A 19,342-nucleotide genomic window follows, 5' to 3' on the forward strand; every position below is an offset into this window, starting at 1 on the left:
CACCCTGGGCGTGCCTTGGCCTGTCTGTACCGCTCGGAAAACTGCCCACCTGGCCAGTAGGGAAGGTCACATTTGTCAGGCGGCCGAAGCTGTCATACCTGGAAACCAAAGGGTCATGCTAAGTTAACAGGAAAGTGGACTTGCTGTAGCAGGAGTGTCTCCACCTCATGCAGCAACGTTGTATGCTCTGCTTCCTTCCTGGACTGCTATGGCCCCATGTCTCCCTGCACAGGTCCCAGCACTCAGTTCTCAGGACATGACTTCGCCGGCTGATACCCGACTGCAGGTGTAGTTTACCACAATGAGTCTTCCTCTCCTAATCCAACAGTGGAGACAACCCCCTCACAGCAGTGCCGCCCGGGACTCCTGTGAGGATTTGTGGAGTGGCCCGTGGCTGTAAACCAGACCCTATTTGTGGAGGGCTAGGATGATTGTGACCCATGTTGGGACGGACAACCCTGAATCTTAGAGCTGGGGAACTCCCCAAAAGTGATAGTCAAGTTTGATGTTTAAATACCTTCTGCAAGCCATCTCCTGAAGAACTGGTTATAAATTTTTTTATTATTTTATTATTTTTTTTTATTATTCAGGGCCTTCCTAGAACGGTATAGACCCTAGGAAAAGGGACCCCTGTATTTGAGCCTGGACTCAGGCTAGATCTGGATCTGGCCTGGATCTGACACTGGCACTAAGTGCTTATGCACGTGCGACTCAGAACCCAGAGCTTTGCTCTCGGGTGGTCTTTCTGAAGCACATCGCTGATCCTGACGGCATTCCCCGATAATGGTAAGAGCGCGCTACCATGACTGGACAGCTACTGTGCGCTAAGCATGGTGCGGGGTGCTCTTTATCCTTTCTTTCACTGACTCCTCATTAATACATTTTTTGTTTAGTCCTAGTCTAAAAGATATATATCCTCTCCTCTTTGGAGGTGTGGAAAAGCGAAGTCTTCTCAGGGTCGCACAAGCTCATAAGCATGATGGTAGAACAGAAACTCTAAACCGGATCTGCTCACTTCCAAAATGCCTCTGTCTTCCATGAACATTTCTGTTCCACCATTTGCAAGTATCCATCACTGCTTGCACTCCTACTACAGAAGTGACGGGGAGATGGCAGAGAGTGGGCCATTAACATTTTAGTCATTGTTTTTAATTAGGGGATACTGAAGTGCAAAAAGGCAAGCTTAAAATAGCCTCTTTGTGAATAAGAAAAAGGTCTTCACTCAAATATATACTTTTCTTTCTTTCTTTTCTTTTTTCTTTTTAGGCAAGCTTAAAATAGCCTCTTTGTGAATAAGAAAAAGGTCTTCACCCACATATATGCTTTTCTTTCTTTCTTTCTTTTTTTTTTTTTTTTTTTAAGTTTTTGCTATAGGGCACATGTGCTTACCAAAGAGAGGGAAAGTGAGAAATTCCCCCTTCCCCATGCTGCACTCTCTTCTCCACTTTCCTCTAAGGATTTTAGGCATGCACATACATGTGCCCAGCGTAATTTTAAAGTCGCCAGGGGCAGGACTCAAACTTTGGAAGGTGGCATGTGAGATTCAGTTTCTTAACCTTCACGCCACCTGCTGGGCCCTTATTGTTAATATTTCTGACTTCTGCCCATGTGCAAGATTACAGCCTGGGTTAAGCTGTTAGCTATCCATGTCTTCCCACATTGCCTACTGGACTCTTCTACTACTTGGCTTTTACTTCTGGGGTAAAGTTGTCTTCTGGGTCTCTGTGAGGCACCTGTGCAATTAAATGAATATTTAGAAAGCTGTTTCCGAGTCCTACAGGTAAGACTTGAGAGATTACTAACTAGGGGACAGGTGTCATTTCAACACCACTTCTAACAAGGTCTTGCTCAAATGCCCCTCACAGAGCTCTCGTGGGCTTGCCCTCCTCCCGGTGGTGCTCTGCATACAGTATTGAAAGGCTGATGAGCAAGTTCTCTCCCTTTGCAGACTGTGAGCACCTGGCTACAGGTCTGCTGAGGGGAATCTGCAGTCACGCTGCCTGGACGCCACCACAACCCGAGGGCTGGCTCTCCATTCATCTCTACCTGACCAGCATTGGGAAGGCACAGAGAAGATAGGCAGGAAATGTTGGTGGAGCAAATGAGCAGATGCCAGACTGGATGTGAAGGCCCCTTCCATGGTTCGTTTACTTGGAGGGCTCATCAGAAGCGTGGCGCACAGTAGGTACAGAGTAGACCTCTGATGAATGTACAAACATGGAAACACTGCTCTGGCTTAAATGATCCTTTTGCAATCTCCCAAGGCAGCTCCCCAGAGCTTTGGTCTCAGAGACAGAAAGTAGTTTCGTATAAAGGCAGGTGATTGTAATTATTATTGAAGGTAGCCTGCCATGCATAATTCAATTGAGCCTGAAGAAGATACAATGAAAAGGCCTCGTGCCTTCAAGATCTGGTTTTCATTTCATGTGAGGCGACCAAAAACCAGTAATTTCTACTCCTCGCATTTTTCCACTAGAAGAACTGAAATGCCTTCATTAAATGAATATCAAATAGAACAACCAATTTATAAAATTTCCTTGTCTCTTATTCATTCAGTATCTTCCAGAGCTTGAGAAATGCCACTGGATCTCTGCTGATGGGTCGACACCTGTGATTATGCCATCAGAACACTGTTCCTTCTGACTCTGCATGGGAAGAGTTGGCACTGCGGATCCTCTGGGCCTTGAGCACCTTTGGCCTGGGGCATGCCTTCTGCGGGCCCCTTTCTGCCCTGCTACAGAGCTGCCACGAGCTTTCTCAGCAAGGTGGGACAGGTCTTTTCTCTCTGTGAATTCTAAGTGGCTGCTATAAGCCCTGATCCCACGATGAGGTGACTTCTGGGTAAGTGCATAGTTACGCCTGTCACAGCTTGAGTGATGGGAGCCCACAAGGCCCGGGCAGACTTTCTTTCTAACCAAGAGGAATGGAAAGAGCGGCCGGACGGTCTAGGCTCTGCACTCAGGCCCCACATTTGCTGCACTTGTACCCATTAGTTTGAATATAATATGCCTAGAAATGTGTGTGTGTGTGTGATCCTCAAGGATGGGCACTCAGTTCTGTCTGCCTCCTAACCAGCAAGCCACCACCACAAATGATAGTATTTCAGGCGGGCTACGGAACGTAACCTCAGCAAGCTTCTGCTTCCCTCTCGATAGTGAGGACAGTAACACCTCTCACAGAGACGCTGTGAAGACCGAAAGAGGTAACACATGTAAAATGGAATGCCAATGTCTTACCAGGGCCTGCAGGACCTCAGGGGGCTGCCCTCACTGGACTGCTAATCTCCGAGGGCAGGGACTTCATTTGGTTTCTACTGTGTTCTAAGAATTTGGAGAGCTGGTCCCAGATGCTTGATAATGAGAACGACGGTGGGCTGCAAGGCCCGACTCCTTCCTGCTGCTCTTCCTGATCTCACCTGTGCCTTGCTCCTCCGTATCTGCTATGTGACCCTGCACCTGCGTCTGTTCCCCTAAATGCTACACCCAGTCCATGCTGGGGTGCTCACGTACGCTGTTCCCCGCCCTCCGCTCTTGGTATGGCTATTCCTTCCATCATTCATGTTTCCGTTCAAATGCTATCACTTCAGGGAGGCTTCTGGGACCAACATTCCTAAAAGAGACCCCCCACCCATCTGTATCACAGCGTCTTACTGTCCTGTCTCTATCGGACTCATTTGTTTACTTGTTGTCTGATTCTTGCTACTAGAACATGAGCTCCATGAGAGCAGGGACCATGGATTCTCAGTACCTAGAGGGGTACCCAGCCCATAGAAGTTACTCAGTATGTATTTATTGAATAGAAAAATACATAAACAAACAGCAAATATTATTATTGGTATTTCAAGACATGATTTAAGAGCAACTAAGATCCATCTTCCCCGTGTTCCCATCTGAAAAAGGAAAGCTCACTAATATTCAGAGTACCTTTTAGGTACCAAGCACCATGCCCATAATCCTCTTTTGGGGTAGGCATTGTCGTTATCATTTCATAAATGGCGAAGATGAGGCTCAGAGAGGGTAAGTAACTTGCTCAAGACCACACAGCTAGTTGGGGAATGTATGAGGTCATCCGAAAAGTCATGATGTGTTTTTTCTGTTTTTCTTTCCTTTTTTTTTTTTTTTTGGAGAGATTTTTGCTATAGGGCGTGTGCGCTCACCAGAAAGACAGAGAGACAGAAAGCAAGAAATCACCCCCCAGGGGGATGACCATGCCACAATCCCTTCTCCTCCATTCTCCTCTCGGGATCTTGGGCACGCACACACATGCACCCGGCGTGAGTTTAAGCCACAGAGTCCGGGACTCAAACTGCGGTCGACTATATGGGAGTCCAGCAACATGGCCATTCTGCCAACTGCTGATCTGTTTTTCTATGCAAAAATGCACCGTGATTTTTCAGACAACCCAATGGATTCAAAATCAGGAGTGTCTGACCTTAAAGAATGAGTCCTTTCATCAAACTTCCAATAAAAGCGATGGCATTTCTAATCGAAACCTTAAAGAAGGAAGTGTCTGGAAGTCTCGAGAAGGCCAAGAAGACTGGCACCTGTCCCTTCACGATGCTCTGCTACCAGGCAATTGACTGCAGCGGTGCCAGGCCCCCTTTGGGGGTCTGACAGAGATGGCCAGATGATTGGCTTTTCATTATTTCCTTCCACTGACTCCACTTTCCCAGAGCATCTTTGGAGTGCAGTGAAAGAAAATACATAAAAGATTCATATAGCCGCTGTGAACTGGGCTCAGATAAGGACGGCTAAAGGGTATCTTCACACACACTGCAAGGTTTTCTTCTTCACACCCGATACTTCGTCTCAAGCCACTTACTATGTGCAGCTAGTGAGGAAAACGTCAAATTGCCTCTCTGATACTAAACTTCTGCTGATCTTAACTTTTTGGTCGGAAAATAAAGATTTGATTTTTTTATGACTTTCATCTGTGATTGTTGCAAACAACCCCATCACCCACAAGGGGAATGGGACCCTGGATCATCTGAGGATAATTAGAGTGCACACCAGCGCACACTAACAGCTAGCTTGGCCTTAGGTCACTGTAATAGATGGTGTCGCCACATCATTAGCTGCTCCAAAGCCGTATCAGAGCCTGGGAACTTTCTGGCTTCTGCATTAAAACGTGTGCTTGTTGCTAATTTACTGTAAAATCAAGTCCCAGCAATGAAGTCTGGCCTTCAGGGTCCCCAGGTCTGGTCCCCCTCCCATTGTGGGTCTGAGCACTTGGTGATGTACCTGAGGAAGCATGTCTGGTGGGAAGTGCATAGGGTGTAGGTAGAGCTAGCAGGGAGCCCTGACTCTGTGGCCCACGTCCAATATGTCAAACATATTGGCCACTCTCTGTGCTGGTTATTTGCAGATTCATTTTCTGTTATACTCTGTGCCCATAGAGGCTGGGCCCTGAAGACTGTGTCACCAGGGAACCCTTGCTGGGTCACCGGAACTGGTTGGGTTAGGTCAATGGTAGGTCCTGACAAGAACTGGAAACCAAGAGGAGTGTTCCCATTCCCTCTCTGCTTCAGTGCCATGTCCCCATGAGGGGTGGCAAGTATCCATGATTCCAGCATCCTCTAGGTAGTTTCTCCTTCAGGGTGACAGCTCCACTGGGCTTTAGTAAGGACACCCTACTCCTCCGCCATCTTGCCCTTTAGCCCGAGGAGAGCCTTGGGTGCCTCAGGATCTTTTCCTGGTTGCCTTGTCCCTGCCTATACCTCTACAACAAAACTTAATCTAAAAGATGTTTTTACTGAGTCTAGTATCTGGATGGCCAGTTTCTTTCTTTTCTTTTCTTTTTTTTTTTTTTTAGCATTTCTGTCTTTCTAGCTTGCGTGGGTTCTGATGAGAAGTTTGTTGTAATTTATCTTTGACTCACTTATAAAATGCCTCCCCACATCCTCCAGATGCTTTCAAGATTTTTTTCTCTTTTTTTGTATTCACGAATATGACATGCTTAGAAATCTGTGTGTCTTTATTCTGCTTGGGGCTTTCTGAGCTTTTTGGATCTGTGGTTTGGTGTCTGTTATTAATTAGGGACAGTTACTGGCCATTCTTCTCTCCACTATTGCTCCTGGCCTGCTTTCTCTCTCTCTGCTCCTTGAATTTCAATTACAGGTATATTAGGCCATTTGATTCTGTCCCACAGCTCGTGAATGGCCTGTCCTGTATTTGTTAAAATTCTTTTTCTCCTGTGTTTTAGTTTGGGTAATTTCTATCTCCTTTCTTCCACTGTGTCATCAGGAGCTCTGAGCCCATCAAAGGCATTCTTCATCTCTGTAACTGTTTCCCTTCTATTTCCACGTGATTCTTCCTTCTCGCTTCCCTCTCTCTGCTGCGACAACCCATGTGATCTTGCACACCTTTCACCTTTCCATTAGAGCCTTTAGTGTAATTACAGGTATTTTCAATTCTCTGAAAGATGATTTCGCCATCTCTGTCAGCGCTGACCGTGGTCTGGAGATGCCTCTGTCTCTCGGGAATGTGCTTCTTTCTCTTATTCTTTTTATGTTCAGTTGAAAGGAGCAGCACAGTAGAGAATGAGGACTTGGGTTTCCTTCTGATCCCCACGTGTCATTGGGAGCATGTGCCGGCTGGAGACGGGCTCTGACTCTAGCACTCTTCTGGCTCCGTGTGTGTTCTCTCCTCTTCTGTCGCTCTCTTCCCTCCTGAGCTCACATTTCATTCCTATGAGGACTTCAGTGAGTGGGTCTGAGTTCATTTAGTTAGGGTTTGGGCTTTGGAGTTTGTTGTTTCTGTGGTTAACCTCAGAGCATCACGTGCTATAAGTTCCTTGAGCAAGTCGTGCTTTGGGTGCCAAACTGATTTGCCAGAGGGTGTTTTGTTTTGTGTTTTTTTTCTTTTTTCCTTCTCAGTGTCTACTCCACCCTCAGCTCTAGGTGCCGTGTCTCACAGAGGGGTCTCCTTCCACGCTCTTAACCGTTTTTGATCTCTTTCCTGGCAGTGCTGTGCTCTGCACGGTGGTGTTTGGCGTCTGAGCTAGCTGTAGGCGGTAGACGAAGAGTTCTCTGTTGCTCTGATTAAGCCTCAGTCCTGGGGACACACGTGTCCTTGAGACTCAGCGGCGTGGCCTCCTCGGTTCTCCTGCCTCTTCTCAGGCTGTACTTCGGGGGTCCTTACACATCCTGCTGTTCTCCCGGGAGTTTTGTTTTCCTTTCTTCCCTCAGTTAGCTGAGTGGGTTTTCACCAGAGCCTAAGTGGCAGAGTGTCAGCTGCTCTTCTTGCTACCCATGGAGGGTGTTGTTCCTTATGGGAGAGGAAGTGAGAAAGGTTGGGGTGGAGCAGGAAGGTAACTCCGCCCCTCCCCACGCCTTCCACAAGGCACATTTTCTTCCTCTTTTCTGTGGGAAACTCCTGATGGCACCCAGCTGAATCTTCTTGTTGTGTCTGCTCCAGGAGTTGGGTCTCCTTCTGTAGAAGGCTCTCTGTCCTTAGAGTCATACCAGGGAGCTGTTGTGTGACCTCAGAGAAAGAGTCTAAGGAAAATGCAAACGTTGGCCCTTCGTGTGGCTCTTCTCATTGTAAGGTTGGGAATGACGCTCTTTCCAGCTCTAATCCCAGCTCTAATATCCCCGATCACAAACTGGAAGCCACGTCTTTTCACTGGGACCCTTGGCGTGGACATCTATGTCCTGCTGGGAGCACGTGCCAGCTGGAGATGGGCTCTGACTCGAGCACTCTTTTCACTACACGCATGAGCTCTCCTCTCTTCTCACTCTCTTCCGTCCTCAGCTTACATTTCACTCATCTGAGCACCTGCTACGTGGCGAGCCCCATGCCTGGTGGAAATGAATCGGTAAGGGTCTCATAGGAGTTACTACAAGCATAATTACAACAGGAGCTGACACAGGGCAGGACACAGGGCCACCTCCTCCTAGCCACAGAGCACGTCAGCTTTGGGACCTGCCTCTTGCTCCTTAGGCTATTTTCTTAGCCACCAAATGCCATCTGACCAGGAGCCAGTCTGAAGGTAATGATGCCACGCACAGGAGAGGCAGACTCCACACAGAGGCCTTCTACCAGCAGCCCCATGGGCTGAGAAGCATAACCTTGAACCTCCAGGGCTGCTGACTCTTAGGTCAAGTTGCTCTGGAGTGTGTGGAGCTTATGTTAGACACACCATTTAATGTTAGGAGGATCCATAGAGCCAGCTGCAAACCTGTTTCACTAACAGCTCATGTCCTAGCCAGCTGGGCTGTTTTCTGTTCTGTTTTATATTAGAACATTTGGGTTAGAATCGACTAAGTTGCCTCAAGAACTAAAGGAAGAAATTGGACTAGAGCGATGGTTCATAAGCCAAACCTATCCAAATCCTTTTTAAGAGACACCAACATGGGTCAGCAGGTAGCTTAGTGGTTAAGGCGCTGGACTCCCGCATGGCTGACTGTGGTCTGAGTCCTGGACCTGGCGGCTTGAAACTCACTTTCGGCGTGTGCGTGTGTGCCCAAAAATCCCAAGAGGAGAATGGAAGATGGCTGCGTGGCCATCCCCCCCTTGAGAGCGATTTCTTGCTTTCTGTCTCTCTGATGAGTACACGTGTCCTATAGCAAAAATCTCTAAAAAGGAAAAAGAAACCAAAATAATAATAGCACCACACCCTTCTAGGGAGCTTTATCTTTGCCAATTTTTTTTCACTTGGGTCTTTGTTTAGTTTCTTGATCCTCACAATGGCCCAGAAATGTGGCAGGGCAGGGATTATTTCTGTGTGGCTGAGACTACAGCGTGGCAGCCAGCCAGCCAGCCCCCAAGTCACAAGGCTCACATTTAGTGAAAACAGGTATCTGGTGCCCTTGCTTTGTTCCCAGTCTAGGCTGAGCCACTTCCCTCGGCCCTCTCAATGCTATTTTCCAGCTCATTCCGCATGTTCCCAGGGATCCTAGCTCCTCCCTAGTTTATACCTCCATCTCTCATACTTGACGCTTGAGTTTTCTCTTTCTGCCTGACTTCTGCTTCTCACCTACCTCAATGAACACGTCTGGTCACTGCTCCTGGGTAATACTTTTTAGGCCCAAACAACGTTTTCGCAATTACTGGTACTGCTACCAATACTGTTTGAAATGACATCGGCGACGGCAGCAACTATTATCTGAGTAGGTATGATCAGTCCCACTCTGAGCTTTTCATGTGATAGCTCATTGCAGTTGTGAGCCTCAGACTGACCCTCTGGAACAGAAGCCGTTTTAATACCTGCCGCAAGGATATCACGTCGGTGCACCTTGCCAGGGCAGCTGAAAGTTCGTGCACTCGTGCTCTGACTCTGCCATGTGCTCGCTGCGTGATGCAGGCTTGTGGCCTAGCCTCTCTGTGCCTTGGTTTGTTCATACTAAAAAATGTGGATAATTCCTACTGTTCATGGCTGCTGTGAAGATTAAATTGCAAAATGCCTGGTACACAGTTGGATCTTAAAAAAGAGAAAACTTCCCAGCAGTTAGCATAATGGCTATGTCACTGGACTCCCACATAGTTGACTGCGGTTCGCGTCCTGGACCCGGCGGCTTAAACTCACGTTGGGCACGTGTGCGTGTGTGTCCAAGATCCCGAGAGGAGAACGGAGGAGAAGGGATTGTGGCATGGTCATCCCCTCTGGGGGGTGATTTCTCGTTTTCTATCTCACTGTCTGTCTGGCGAACGCACACGCCCTATAGCAAAAACCTCTCCAAAAAAAGAAAAAAAGAAAACTTCCCTTTCTTTTTAAAAATGTTTCATTGTTAGAGGTCTTGTGTGCTTGCCAAACAGAGAGTGACAGACAGTGAGCAGGGAAGAAAGAGAAAGCACCCCCTCAAGGGGCATGGTCATACCCCACCAATTCCTTCTCCTCTTCTTGTCAGGATTTAGGGCAAACATGCACCTCAAACATTTCCAATGTGTTTTTCAAGCCACCGTGGGCGGGATTGGAACTGTGGTTGTTCATGTGGGATCTAGCTCCCTTAGCCATGAGACCATGGGGTCAGCCTAGGAGCATCCCTTTCTACTGTAGGCTTTCTCTTCCGGTTTGTAGCACTAAGGACCATATCTCCTAAATCCTGCCAGGGGGTGGTCTCCTTGGAATCCCGCATGCCATTTTATACAATAAAGCGACTAATAATGCCTCTTTCTCATGAAACATCATACTGTATGTTTCATCATGAAAGAGAGGGTGGATCCTTTTGGTAGAGGCGTAGGAAGTGGTTTTAGATTTCAGGGGTGATGGATAGAAATGGGAGCCGTGATGTGTAAGCTCTTGGTTTGGGATCTGAGAGAGTGACCTAGGGGACTAATTAAGTGCACCGATGTGCTCTGACAAAGAAACCCCTGTGTTAGGTAAATAATGTATAAGAGATTTCCATCGGGCAGTGGGGGAAAATTGAATTATTTAGCGTATTTCCATTTCGATGAGTTAATCAAGATAATTGCTGTTTTCCTGGATCTTTGTCTTTTCTTTGTAATTAACAAGGCCCCTGTTTGGAAAAAGGAATTTAGCCAGTGAACTCTGTACAAATTGCTGTGACATTTTTTGTGCAAATTATATCTAAAAGTCGATTATAGACCCCTTTCCTTTGGAGTCTAGGACTATGGGAAACGGACGCTTGAGCAAGCTTGAAAAAGATTTAGGGTTCAGGTTCGAGTTCACTTGGGATTAGCAAACTCAGTGCTGAGAGGGGGAAAGGCAGCAGGGTGCAGCTGGAGAAGCCTGGGCGCTGGCATCCGGCAGACACGGGCTGTGACCCCTGTTCTGCCACATTGTCACTATGTAACAATAAGCAAACCAGTTCCTGCTTCAGTGAAAAGGCTCCCGTCACCCATCTTCCAGAGCTGTGGAGAAAATTAAGGGCAGTGACAGTTCTCAGTCCTCGGCTGACACTCAGCAAGGCTGGTTCCTAGCACTTTCCGTTGTCTTAGACTGCCTAAAACCTCAGAAAGAAACTTAAAAATTCATTCTCAAGGAGGATCACTCCAGATATAAATACACTTAATTTGGGCTTGGATGGTAATAAACAGAACTTCTGGTTCTCTGACCACACCACTTGAGAGGCCCTATGCTGGAGGGAAGGACAGGGGGACAGCTACATGGGATGGACACTGGTGACTTGATGGTGCCACACTGAGGGAGGAGGTGGTACAACTGCCCATTGGATAGAGGAGCTAAGAAAATCACAGTTCAAAATCACTTCAGCCGGGAGCAAAGGGGCCTATATCCCCACTTTCCCACTCCCTGGAAGCTCTCTTCATATTATAACACAGTACGCAATTGCTACGTTTCTGGTTAATGTCCTTGACTTTTAAAAAGCAAGGTTTCATTACATCTGAATAATGTATTTGAGAAAGATGGCATACTATGTACTTTATAAGAAGTTTTATCTATGGAATGGGGGGGGTGAAGAGAAGACTATAGAGAAAGAGAGCGAGAGAACAAATAGAGAGGCAGGACGTTAGTGGGACACAGATACGGCTTATTACCTGTTGATGATGACGTGTACAGTATTCTCAACTGGATTGGTCTGAGAAGTATTTCACGATGGGTAAAGTGTTTTTACAAGCAAAATGAAAAATAGTGATTGACTGGTTAAAAACATAATCGGAATAATAATAATGATCGGGAAAAATGCAAAGTTATTGGATGAAGAAGTGGGGCTGTTAATGTCTCTGTATTGACTGACATGCATGGCATTCCCTTTTGAAAAAGCAATGTAAAACATTGAAAAGGTATATGCGATTCAACGTAATATAAACAAGATTAGGATGATAATAAATAAATTAAGAAAAAAAGAAGTTTCATCTAAAGTGGTTAAAATAAAAACCTTTTTTTTTTTTTGAAGTTGAAGATGTGAAACTCGATCATGTGGAAAATTCATCCACATTGCTATATTTCTACATGGTGGTCATATGAAGATGCTTGCACTTTATCAAGTACTTTTTATTAATTGTTTTTGAGAGAGATATTTTTGCTATAGGTGTGTGTGCTTGCTGGGGGGAAGGAGAGAGAGACACACACACAGAAAGCAAGAAATCACCCCCTGAGGGTGGTGGCTACACCGCTATCCTTTCTCCTCCATTCTCCTCTTGGGATTCTGGGCACACATGCATGTGCGACCAGTGTGGGTTTCAAGCCTCCAGGTCTGGGACTCGAACTGCAGTCAGCTACTTGGGAGTCCAGTAATGTAACCATTACACAATCTGCATGTGGAAATTGAGGCCCAGAGAGGTTAAGTCCATGGTAGAGCTGGGATTGAACCCCAGCCCCTGTGACTCCAAAGCTCACGCCTTCTTCACTATCCCACTTCTTCCCTAGGGGAAACCATCTGGGACATGAACATGTGAACATATTCTGGGTCATGGTTTGCATTTAAAACCCTGAATTCAAATGAAATACATCCTCAAATTAACACTCCATCGATAGACCTCTAAACCTACGTGCCGTCTAATGACTCAAAGCCGCCAAAGGCCCTGTCTTGATACTTACTCATAAAATGTCGTCCATCCATTTTCATTGCTTTTTGTTGCCAGAAGGCCAGAGTTGCCATGGTAGGTCATCATGGCCAGCTCATGGCCTTGTGTGGTCACACTTTTGAGTGCACTGTTGGTGCCCATGGTCACCCAGTACACCTGGCCATCTGGGACCACCAGCCAGAGAGGCATCCCGGTAGAGTCTCGGCGAACGTTCACCATGTTGCCATTGTTGTCTGTGATGAGTGTGACATCGCCATCCCCAGTGTAGGTGAAGTTGTACAGGTAGTCTCCTGTGGGCAGGCTCTGGGTGTACAGATGCTTGCCACTGGTGTCGAACAGGTACAGCTCCTGGTCGATTGGTGAGGACAGCTCGTACATATTCTGAGTGTTGAGGAAAGGCTTGTTCTTCCGGATAAATCGAATTCGGATATTCCCCAGGTCAGCCACGTAGAGCTCGCCATCAGCACACACGGCCAAGGAAGATGGGGTGTTCAGCTTGGCATCCTTGGCATAACCATCGTCACCAGAGAAACAATCACAGTTGGCATCATTTTTACAGTCACAGCCACTGGGGGCCCCCGCGACGAGGGAGATCTCTCCGTTAGTCGTGACCTGCCTGATGCGGTTGATCTTCTTCTCATCAGTCTCGGCAATATACAGGACCCCATTGTGTGAAACAGCCAAGGCTGTGGCCGACTCCAGGGTGGCGTGGATGGCCACCTTGCTCAGCACGAAGTGGTCGATGCCAGGGACCTGGCAGTGCATGGGCCTCCCAGCGACGATGCGTACTTGATGGTTTTCAGAGATTTGCAGGACCACGTTGTTGTCGAGGACATAAAGGGAGTTGTCCATCGGGTTGATGGCTAAGTCAGTGGGCCACTCCAGGCGAACCTGACAATGGAGACACCGACACTCAAATGACTGGCGGGATGCCCACCCTAACCATCCCATATCCCCTATGGCCCATAGCAGTGTCCAAAGTGCCTTCCTGTATATTGCCTAGTCCTCATACAACCCATCATGACCAGTGGAGCATCAGCCCCCGATCAGAGTGAAACCATGCAACAGATGCTGCGGAAACACCTGCTGGTCTCCATTAGACCGACAAAACAGCAAGGAGGGATAACAGCAGCAACAAAAAAGTAGGCAAGAAGATGGACTTTGGAGTTGACAGACCTGGGTTCAGATCCTAGCTCCACCACTTATGACCTTGGGCAAGTTACTTGCCTCTCTGAGCCTTAGTCTTCGTGTTGGGAAAACAGGAAGGGCCATAGTGCAGAGCGCCTGACCCACAGCCAGCACTCAACAGAGGTGGCTGACGGCATGAAGGAGGGAGGGGCGGCAGATGGAGTCCAGAGGGTGAAGTAGGAGTTGTTGAGGCTTAAAACAGACTTCTCATAAATAGTTGATATGACCCATGTATAAAAGATGATCTCTCATTTCCCTGAGCTCACGGATTAACACATGGCTAGGTGCTGGGGAATGGAAAGCCAAGACAGCCATGCCTCTTTCTGACATAGTTCTAGACTAGTGATGCTTGCATCAGGCCCCATAATCAGGTGATGTGTGGAGATTTAAGAAAATAGTGGTACTCACATCCCACTGGGTCAGTTCAATCAGATCTTTGGGTGTAGGGCTCAGGCATTATTTCAAAAAGCTTCCTCGGCATCCTAACATGGGGTTGGAAATGGCAACTGGATCCTTGCTCCTTGATAACCATGGCCCACAGCCTGGGCATCCCTGGAGCTGGTCTGAATGCAGCCTCACAGGCCTCAGCTCAGCAGGCCTCAGCCCGGCAGGCCTCAGTCTGGATCTGTGGAACCTGTTTCTGCATGCAGCCAGAGGCCCAGGGATTTCTGTGTGTGAAGTCTGTGAAGCCCTGCTGTAGATAATGGTTTCTAATACTTCAGAGAATGGGTCCTCCTAGAAGGGGTTAATAACGGTGGCAGAGGGAACTGGGGGTTCAGAGGTCTTGGGCCCCACACCGAGCCTCTTCTGAGACAATGGGGGAGACTGGCAAGGATTGTGGTGAGCCTCTAAGGGGACACCCTGAGGATGGCAGCCAGCGGGCTCAGGGGCAGGAATGTTTTGCTCAGTGGATGTAAAGGCTGGAGGCTAGCTCTGTCACACCGAGAGGTGCTGGCACTAAGGGGAGCCCTCTACCTCGGGTGTGTAGAGGTCCAATCATGCCGTGTGGGGCTGGAAGGCCCAACAGGTGCTGCCCCTGCCGATGTTTCTGCCCACCTGAAGACTCATCCCCTGAGGTTCCTGAGTCCTGTAAACCCTTGGCATGCAGTCCATGGGGGCTGACTTACACAAATGCATACTTTTCTTTTTATTTTACTTATTTATTTTAGTTTTACTATAGGGCATGTGCACTCACTGAAGAAGAGAGACAGAGACACCCCCTAGGGAGGATGGCCATGCCACAATCCCTTCCCCTCTCAGGACTTCTGGCATGCATATACATGTGTCTGGTGTGTCTGTCAAGCTGCAGAGTCAGGGACTAGAACCATGAAGTGAGCCGTGTGGGAGCCAACCACCTTAACCTCCATGCCACCTGCTGCTCTCAAAGGCATACCTTTAGGTAAGAAGTTACAAAGGCATACTTACAAGAGTAAGTTTCTCTTCCGAGAACTTAACTCCTGTATCCTGTACAAGAATGTTTGCCCCGTATATTTTCAATATGGTGAAAAATGGAACCAAATCAAATGCCCGACAATAGAAAATGGGCAAAATAAATTACAGTACATTTAGTTTGCCCACAGGTTAAAATACTGTGTGCCATTCTTAAAGGTGATGTTAAAGATGAGTATTTAAAGACATGGAGAAATGACTGCTAGGTATTAAATAGAACGAACAGGCTGGAGAACTGTAAGCCCAGTTTGATAGCAACTGGAGAAAAATACTAACAATAAATTAGACAGATTATGGATAGAGAGAAGATGAAAAGCTCGAGACTTATATGGGGAGCCGAGTCTTCAAAAAGTACACGGAAAATTTGGATTATGAAAAACTTCTGCATTGATTTCAACTTTTTTGCTATCAAAATAAACTTGTACTTGGGACCAGCAGTTAGTGTAATGGCTATGTCGCCGGAGTCCCATGTAGTTGACTGCGGCTCGCAACCCGGACCTGGTAGCTTAAAACTCACTCTGGGCATGCGTGCGTGCGTGCCCAAGATCCCAAGAGGAGAATGGATTGCGGCGTGGCCATCCCCCCTGGGGGGTGATTTCTCGCTTTCTGTCTCTCTGTCTCTCTCTATCTGTCTGGTGAGTGCACGTGCCCTATCGCAAAAAACCTCTCCAATATAAATAAATAAATAAACTTGTACTTTAACTCCACTTTCCATGAACTATTGGAAATCCTCTTGTATATCAAAAATATTAATGGTACTGAGATAAAAAATGCTTTGAATGTTCTTCTTTTTTGTTTCTAACATTCAATATTTTCCACACTGTGCATGCGGTAGTTTGCAAGTAAAAGGAAATGCTAATAAATTCTATACACCTGTCCCAGGACGGGGTGGGCCTTCCTCAGTTCTTCAGTGCCTGGTCCTTGGATCCTGCTTCCTAAAGCCTTCTTGGCCCCTCGCTCCCAGTTCTTGGCCCCGTGTGCCCAGAAAACGTGGCTGCGGACACCATGGTGCCTAGCCAGGGCTGCTGCTTGCCATCCCCAGCACTCTCTGAAGCACAGCCTCCTGGCACAGCTTTCGGCTGCATCAAGAACACGATTTGCTCTAAAGTGACAGGGGAATTTTCAATTTCTTAAAACCCATTTCTTGTCAACACTGGCCGCTAAATATTTTATGCCCTCTGGTCCTGTGGCACCTTGGGGACCTGCTTGCTGAGACCTTTCTGCCTGTCATGATGATGAAATGATGGCTCCCTGACGGGCCAGTGGGGAGGGAGAAGGGAGAAGAAAGAGGAAGAGGCGAACCAGGAGCACAATCCACGAGCTCCCTGTAGGTCCCGTGCGCAGGAGTGCCTGGCAGAGGAGACAGACACTGCCCTTGGAGAGGGCCCTCGCCCAGTGGCGTGGCCTGCGGGACTCTGGACCAGACACTCCCACAGCCCTCTGACTCACCTCCCTATTAGTGAGCGCTGTGCCGAGGCGCTGTTTCTCTCACCTGATGGAAGGACGCTGACATCTGGAGTCCTCTTGCTCCCATTTGCTATGGGCCTTGTACTGAATGGAGCTCCCCCTCCCTGTCCCCGGAGCATTCCCTGCCTTTGTTCAAGCACTTGGAGCTGCTTCTCTCCTTTCATTTTTAAATGTATTTCTTTTTATTTATTTTTAAACATTCGCTAGAGGGTGCTTGCGTTCAGTGGGAGGAAAAGCACCCCTCCTGGGAGACAGTCACATCCCATTCCCTTCTCTATTTCTCCTTTTGAAATTCTGGACACGCACACACATACACACACATATGCACATACACACACACGCACACATACACACACACATGCACATACACACACACGCACACACAGTTTCCAAACTCGTTGGGTCTAGGACTCGAACTGCTCACTTGGCCACGTGATGTGGGGTCTAGCTATCTTAGCTACCACATAACTGGCTAGCCTGGGCTGACTCTCTTCTTCCAGAATGATTTGTTTGCAAAAATGATGAGTGGCCAAATCAATGAATGAGTGAATGAGTGACCAGTGAATGGCACAGCGTGAGCGAGGGTTGGGGTCAGGCTGCCTGGCTTCCTGTGCAGTTCACAACTGCTGGATGGGTCATTGTGTGCAAGTTCCTTCAACACTGCACTTCCTTCCACAGATGTGAAAGGGGGTAATGAACACTACGCCGGGTAGTTGTGAGGATCAAGCATGACAGTATAGGCAAAGTTCTTTGTACATTATAAAGGGAACTAATATTTACATCCTATTACTAGTTACCAGGCTCTGCACTAGCCTCCTTCTGTATACGCACACATACACACACACATGCACATACACACACACGCACACACAGTTTCCAAACTCGTTGGGTCTAGGACTCGAACTGCTCACTTGGCCACGTGATGTGGGGTCTAGCTATCTTAGCTACCACATAACTGGCTAGCCTGGGCTGACTCTCTTCTTCCAGAATGATTTGTTTGCAAAAATGATGAGTGGCCAAATCAATGAATGAGTGAATGAGTGACCAGTGAATGGCACAGCGTGAGCGAGGGTTGGGGTCAGGCTGCCTGGCTTCCTGTGCAGTTCACAACTGCTGGATGGGTCATTGTGTGCAAGTTCCTTCAACACTGCACTTCCTTCCACAGATGTGAAAGGGGGTAATGAACACTACGCCGGGTAGTTGTGAGGATCAAGCATGACAGTATAGGCAAAGTTCTTTGTACATTATAAAGGGAACTAATATTTACATCCTATTACTAGTTACCAGGCTCTGCACTAGCCTCCTTCTGTATATAACTTCACTAAAAATATTCCCACAGCCCTAATGGCCCCAACTGCAGGGCTCTGCATCTGTCAATGTCTTTCATTCACCTAGCCTCAGTTTCCTTACCTGTGAACGGGCATTACTGGGCAGCTAAATAAGAAGGGAGAGTCACACTCATCTCTGTATCCCTGCTCCTAGCAGAGCACCCGGCACGTAATGGGTTCTCGTGTTAGACCCTAGGAACAGCCAGGCCATGGGATGGCTGCACCCTGCAGAGCTAAGAGTGAACCCTAGTCAATGGGCGGCAACATCTTCCCTTCCTTCTCGAGGCCTCCATCTGGTTTCTCTTTGGGCCTGGTCTTTGTCTCTTCCCAGGGAAGCTGGTACAAGCTCCTTGACTCTCTCCTTCACACCGAGGTGCATTCCCCTCTCTCTGGCTCACCTCCCTGCACTCCATGGAACAGCAGAGGAGCTAGGTGTTTCTGACACAGCTCTGGGAATGATAGCAAGTACCCGCTGAGCACACACACATATAAAAATATAAAAATAGATGCCAGTGTCTGGAGCGTTTGGTTAAAAAAAATAAATCTTGCACTTAGAGTCAGATGTAGGTAGTGAGGGTGGGAGGTACTGAGATCCCAATCCAGGATTCATGAACCTATGTGTGGGTTTCTGTTGGTCCCCACCCCCCTCTGCTATGTGCCAGTGATCTTCCAAGTCTTTGCTCTGACTGCTTGGCACCATCTTTATCTAAAGTTAAACAATCTTCCAATGTGTGGATAGAAAAACTGTTGGCACCGTGTGCTGGCTGGCTGAGGACCCATTTTGCGAATTGAAAATACTTGTATGCACATCCTTCGGGCGTGATGGCTTCCTGACGGGTAATTCCAGCTTGTTCACAGACTGGAGAGGGAGACTCTTGAGCCAGCAAAGGGAAGCTTGCCAGATCACAAAGACGAGTGGCAGAGAGCAGACCCCACTCTGGAGCGTAACAATCACGGGTTGGGGCAGAAGGAAATGGCACCAGCATCCGACAGGGTTGTGACGTGGGTGCCGGGGCTGCCAGCAGTGGCGATGGGGCTCTGGGGCAGGGGCCCAGGGACACACGACAGTACCAGAGGCTGGTGTGACTAGGGGGGCTGGAAGGAGGGCCATAGCTGGTGGAAAGGCTGTGGTCTTGTCTATATGTGCCATTTGCAGGCTCCACTCAACCTCTGGGGGCTTAAATAGCAAGGTGTTGCTGGAGCTCAATTTGTAATCTCACGTGATTCGCACCTCCTGACCTCCTAGGTCTTGGTAATGTTCACAGGATGCTCATTGATTCAGCACAGGCTGGGCCCTGCTGAAAGATCTAGCCAGAAAGGACATGGCCATGGCCCTCACCAGGTCATCACAGGACAGACTCAGGACATGCTTGGTAGCCAGCGGGTCACTCTCTTGGGCCTACAATGGGCTCCTGGTGCCCACCTAGGGCCCCAAATCTTTTGTGTGGTATGGCAAAGTCTTTC

The 19,342-nt window shown here is 47.9% G+C and overlaps 1 protein-coding gene across 1 annotated transcript in view; it reads right to left on the bottom strand.

Moving 5' to 3' along the window:
- Positions 1-19,342, bottom strand: part of TENM4 (teneurin transmembrane protein 4) — a 665,800-nt gene that overhangs the window by 33,631 nt on the left and 612,827 nt on the right. The window contains 1 exon segment of the mRNA XM_027765687.1: positions 12,460-13,337. Within this exon segment, the coding sequence (XP_027621488.1) occupies positions 12,460-13,337 (878 nt within the window).

The sequence above is a fragment of the Tupaia chinensis genome, unplaced genomic scaffold, assembly GCF_000334495.1.
Source record: "Tupaia chinensis unplaced genomic scaffold, TupChi_1.0 Scaffold139431_1, whole genome shotgun sequence".
Lineage (NCBI taxonomy): Eukaryota > Metazoa > Chordata > Mammalia > Scandentia > Tupaiidae > Tupaia > Tupaia belangeri.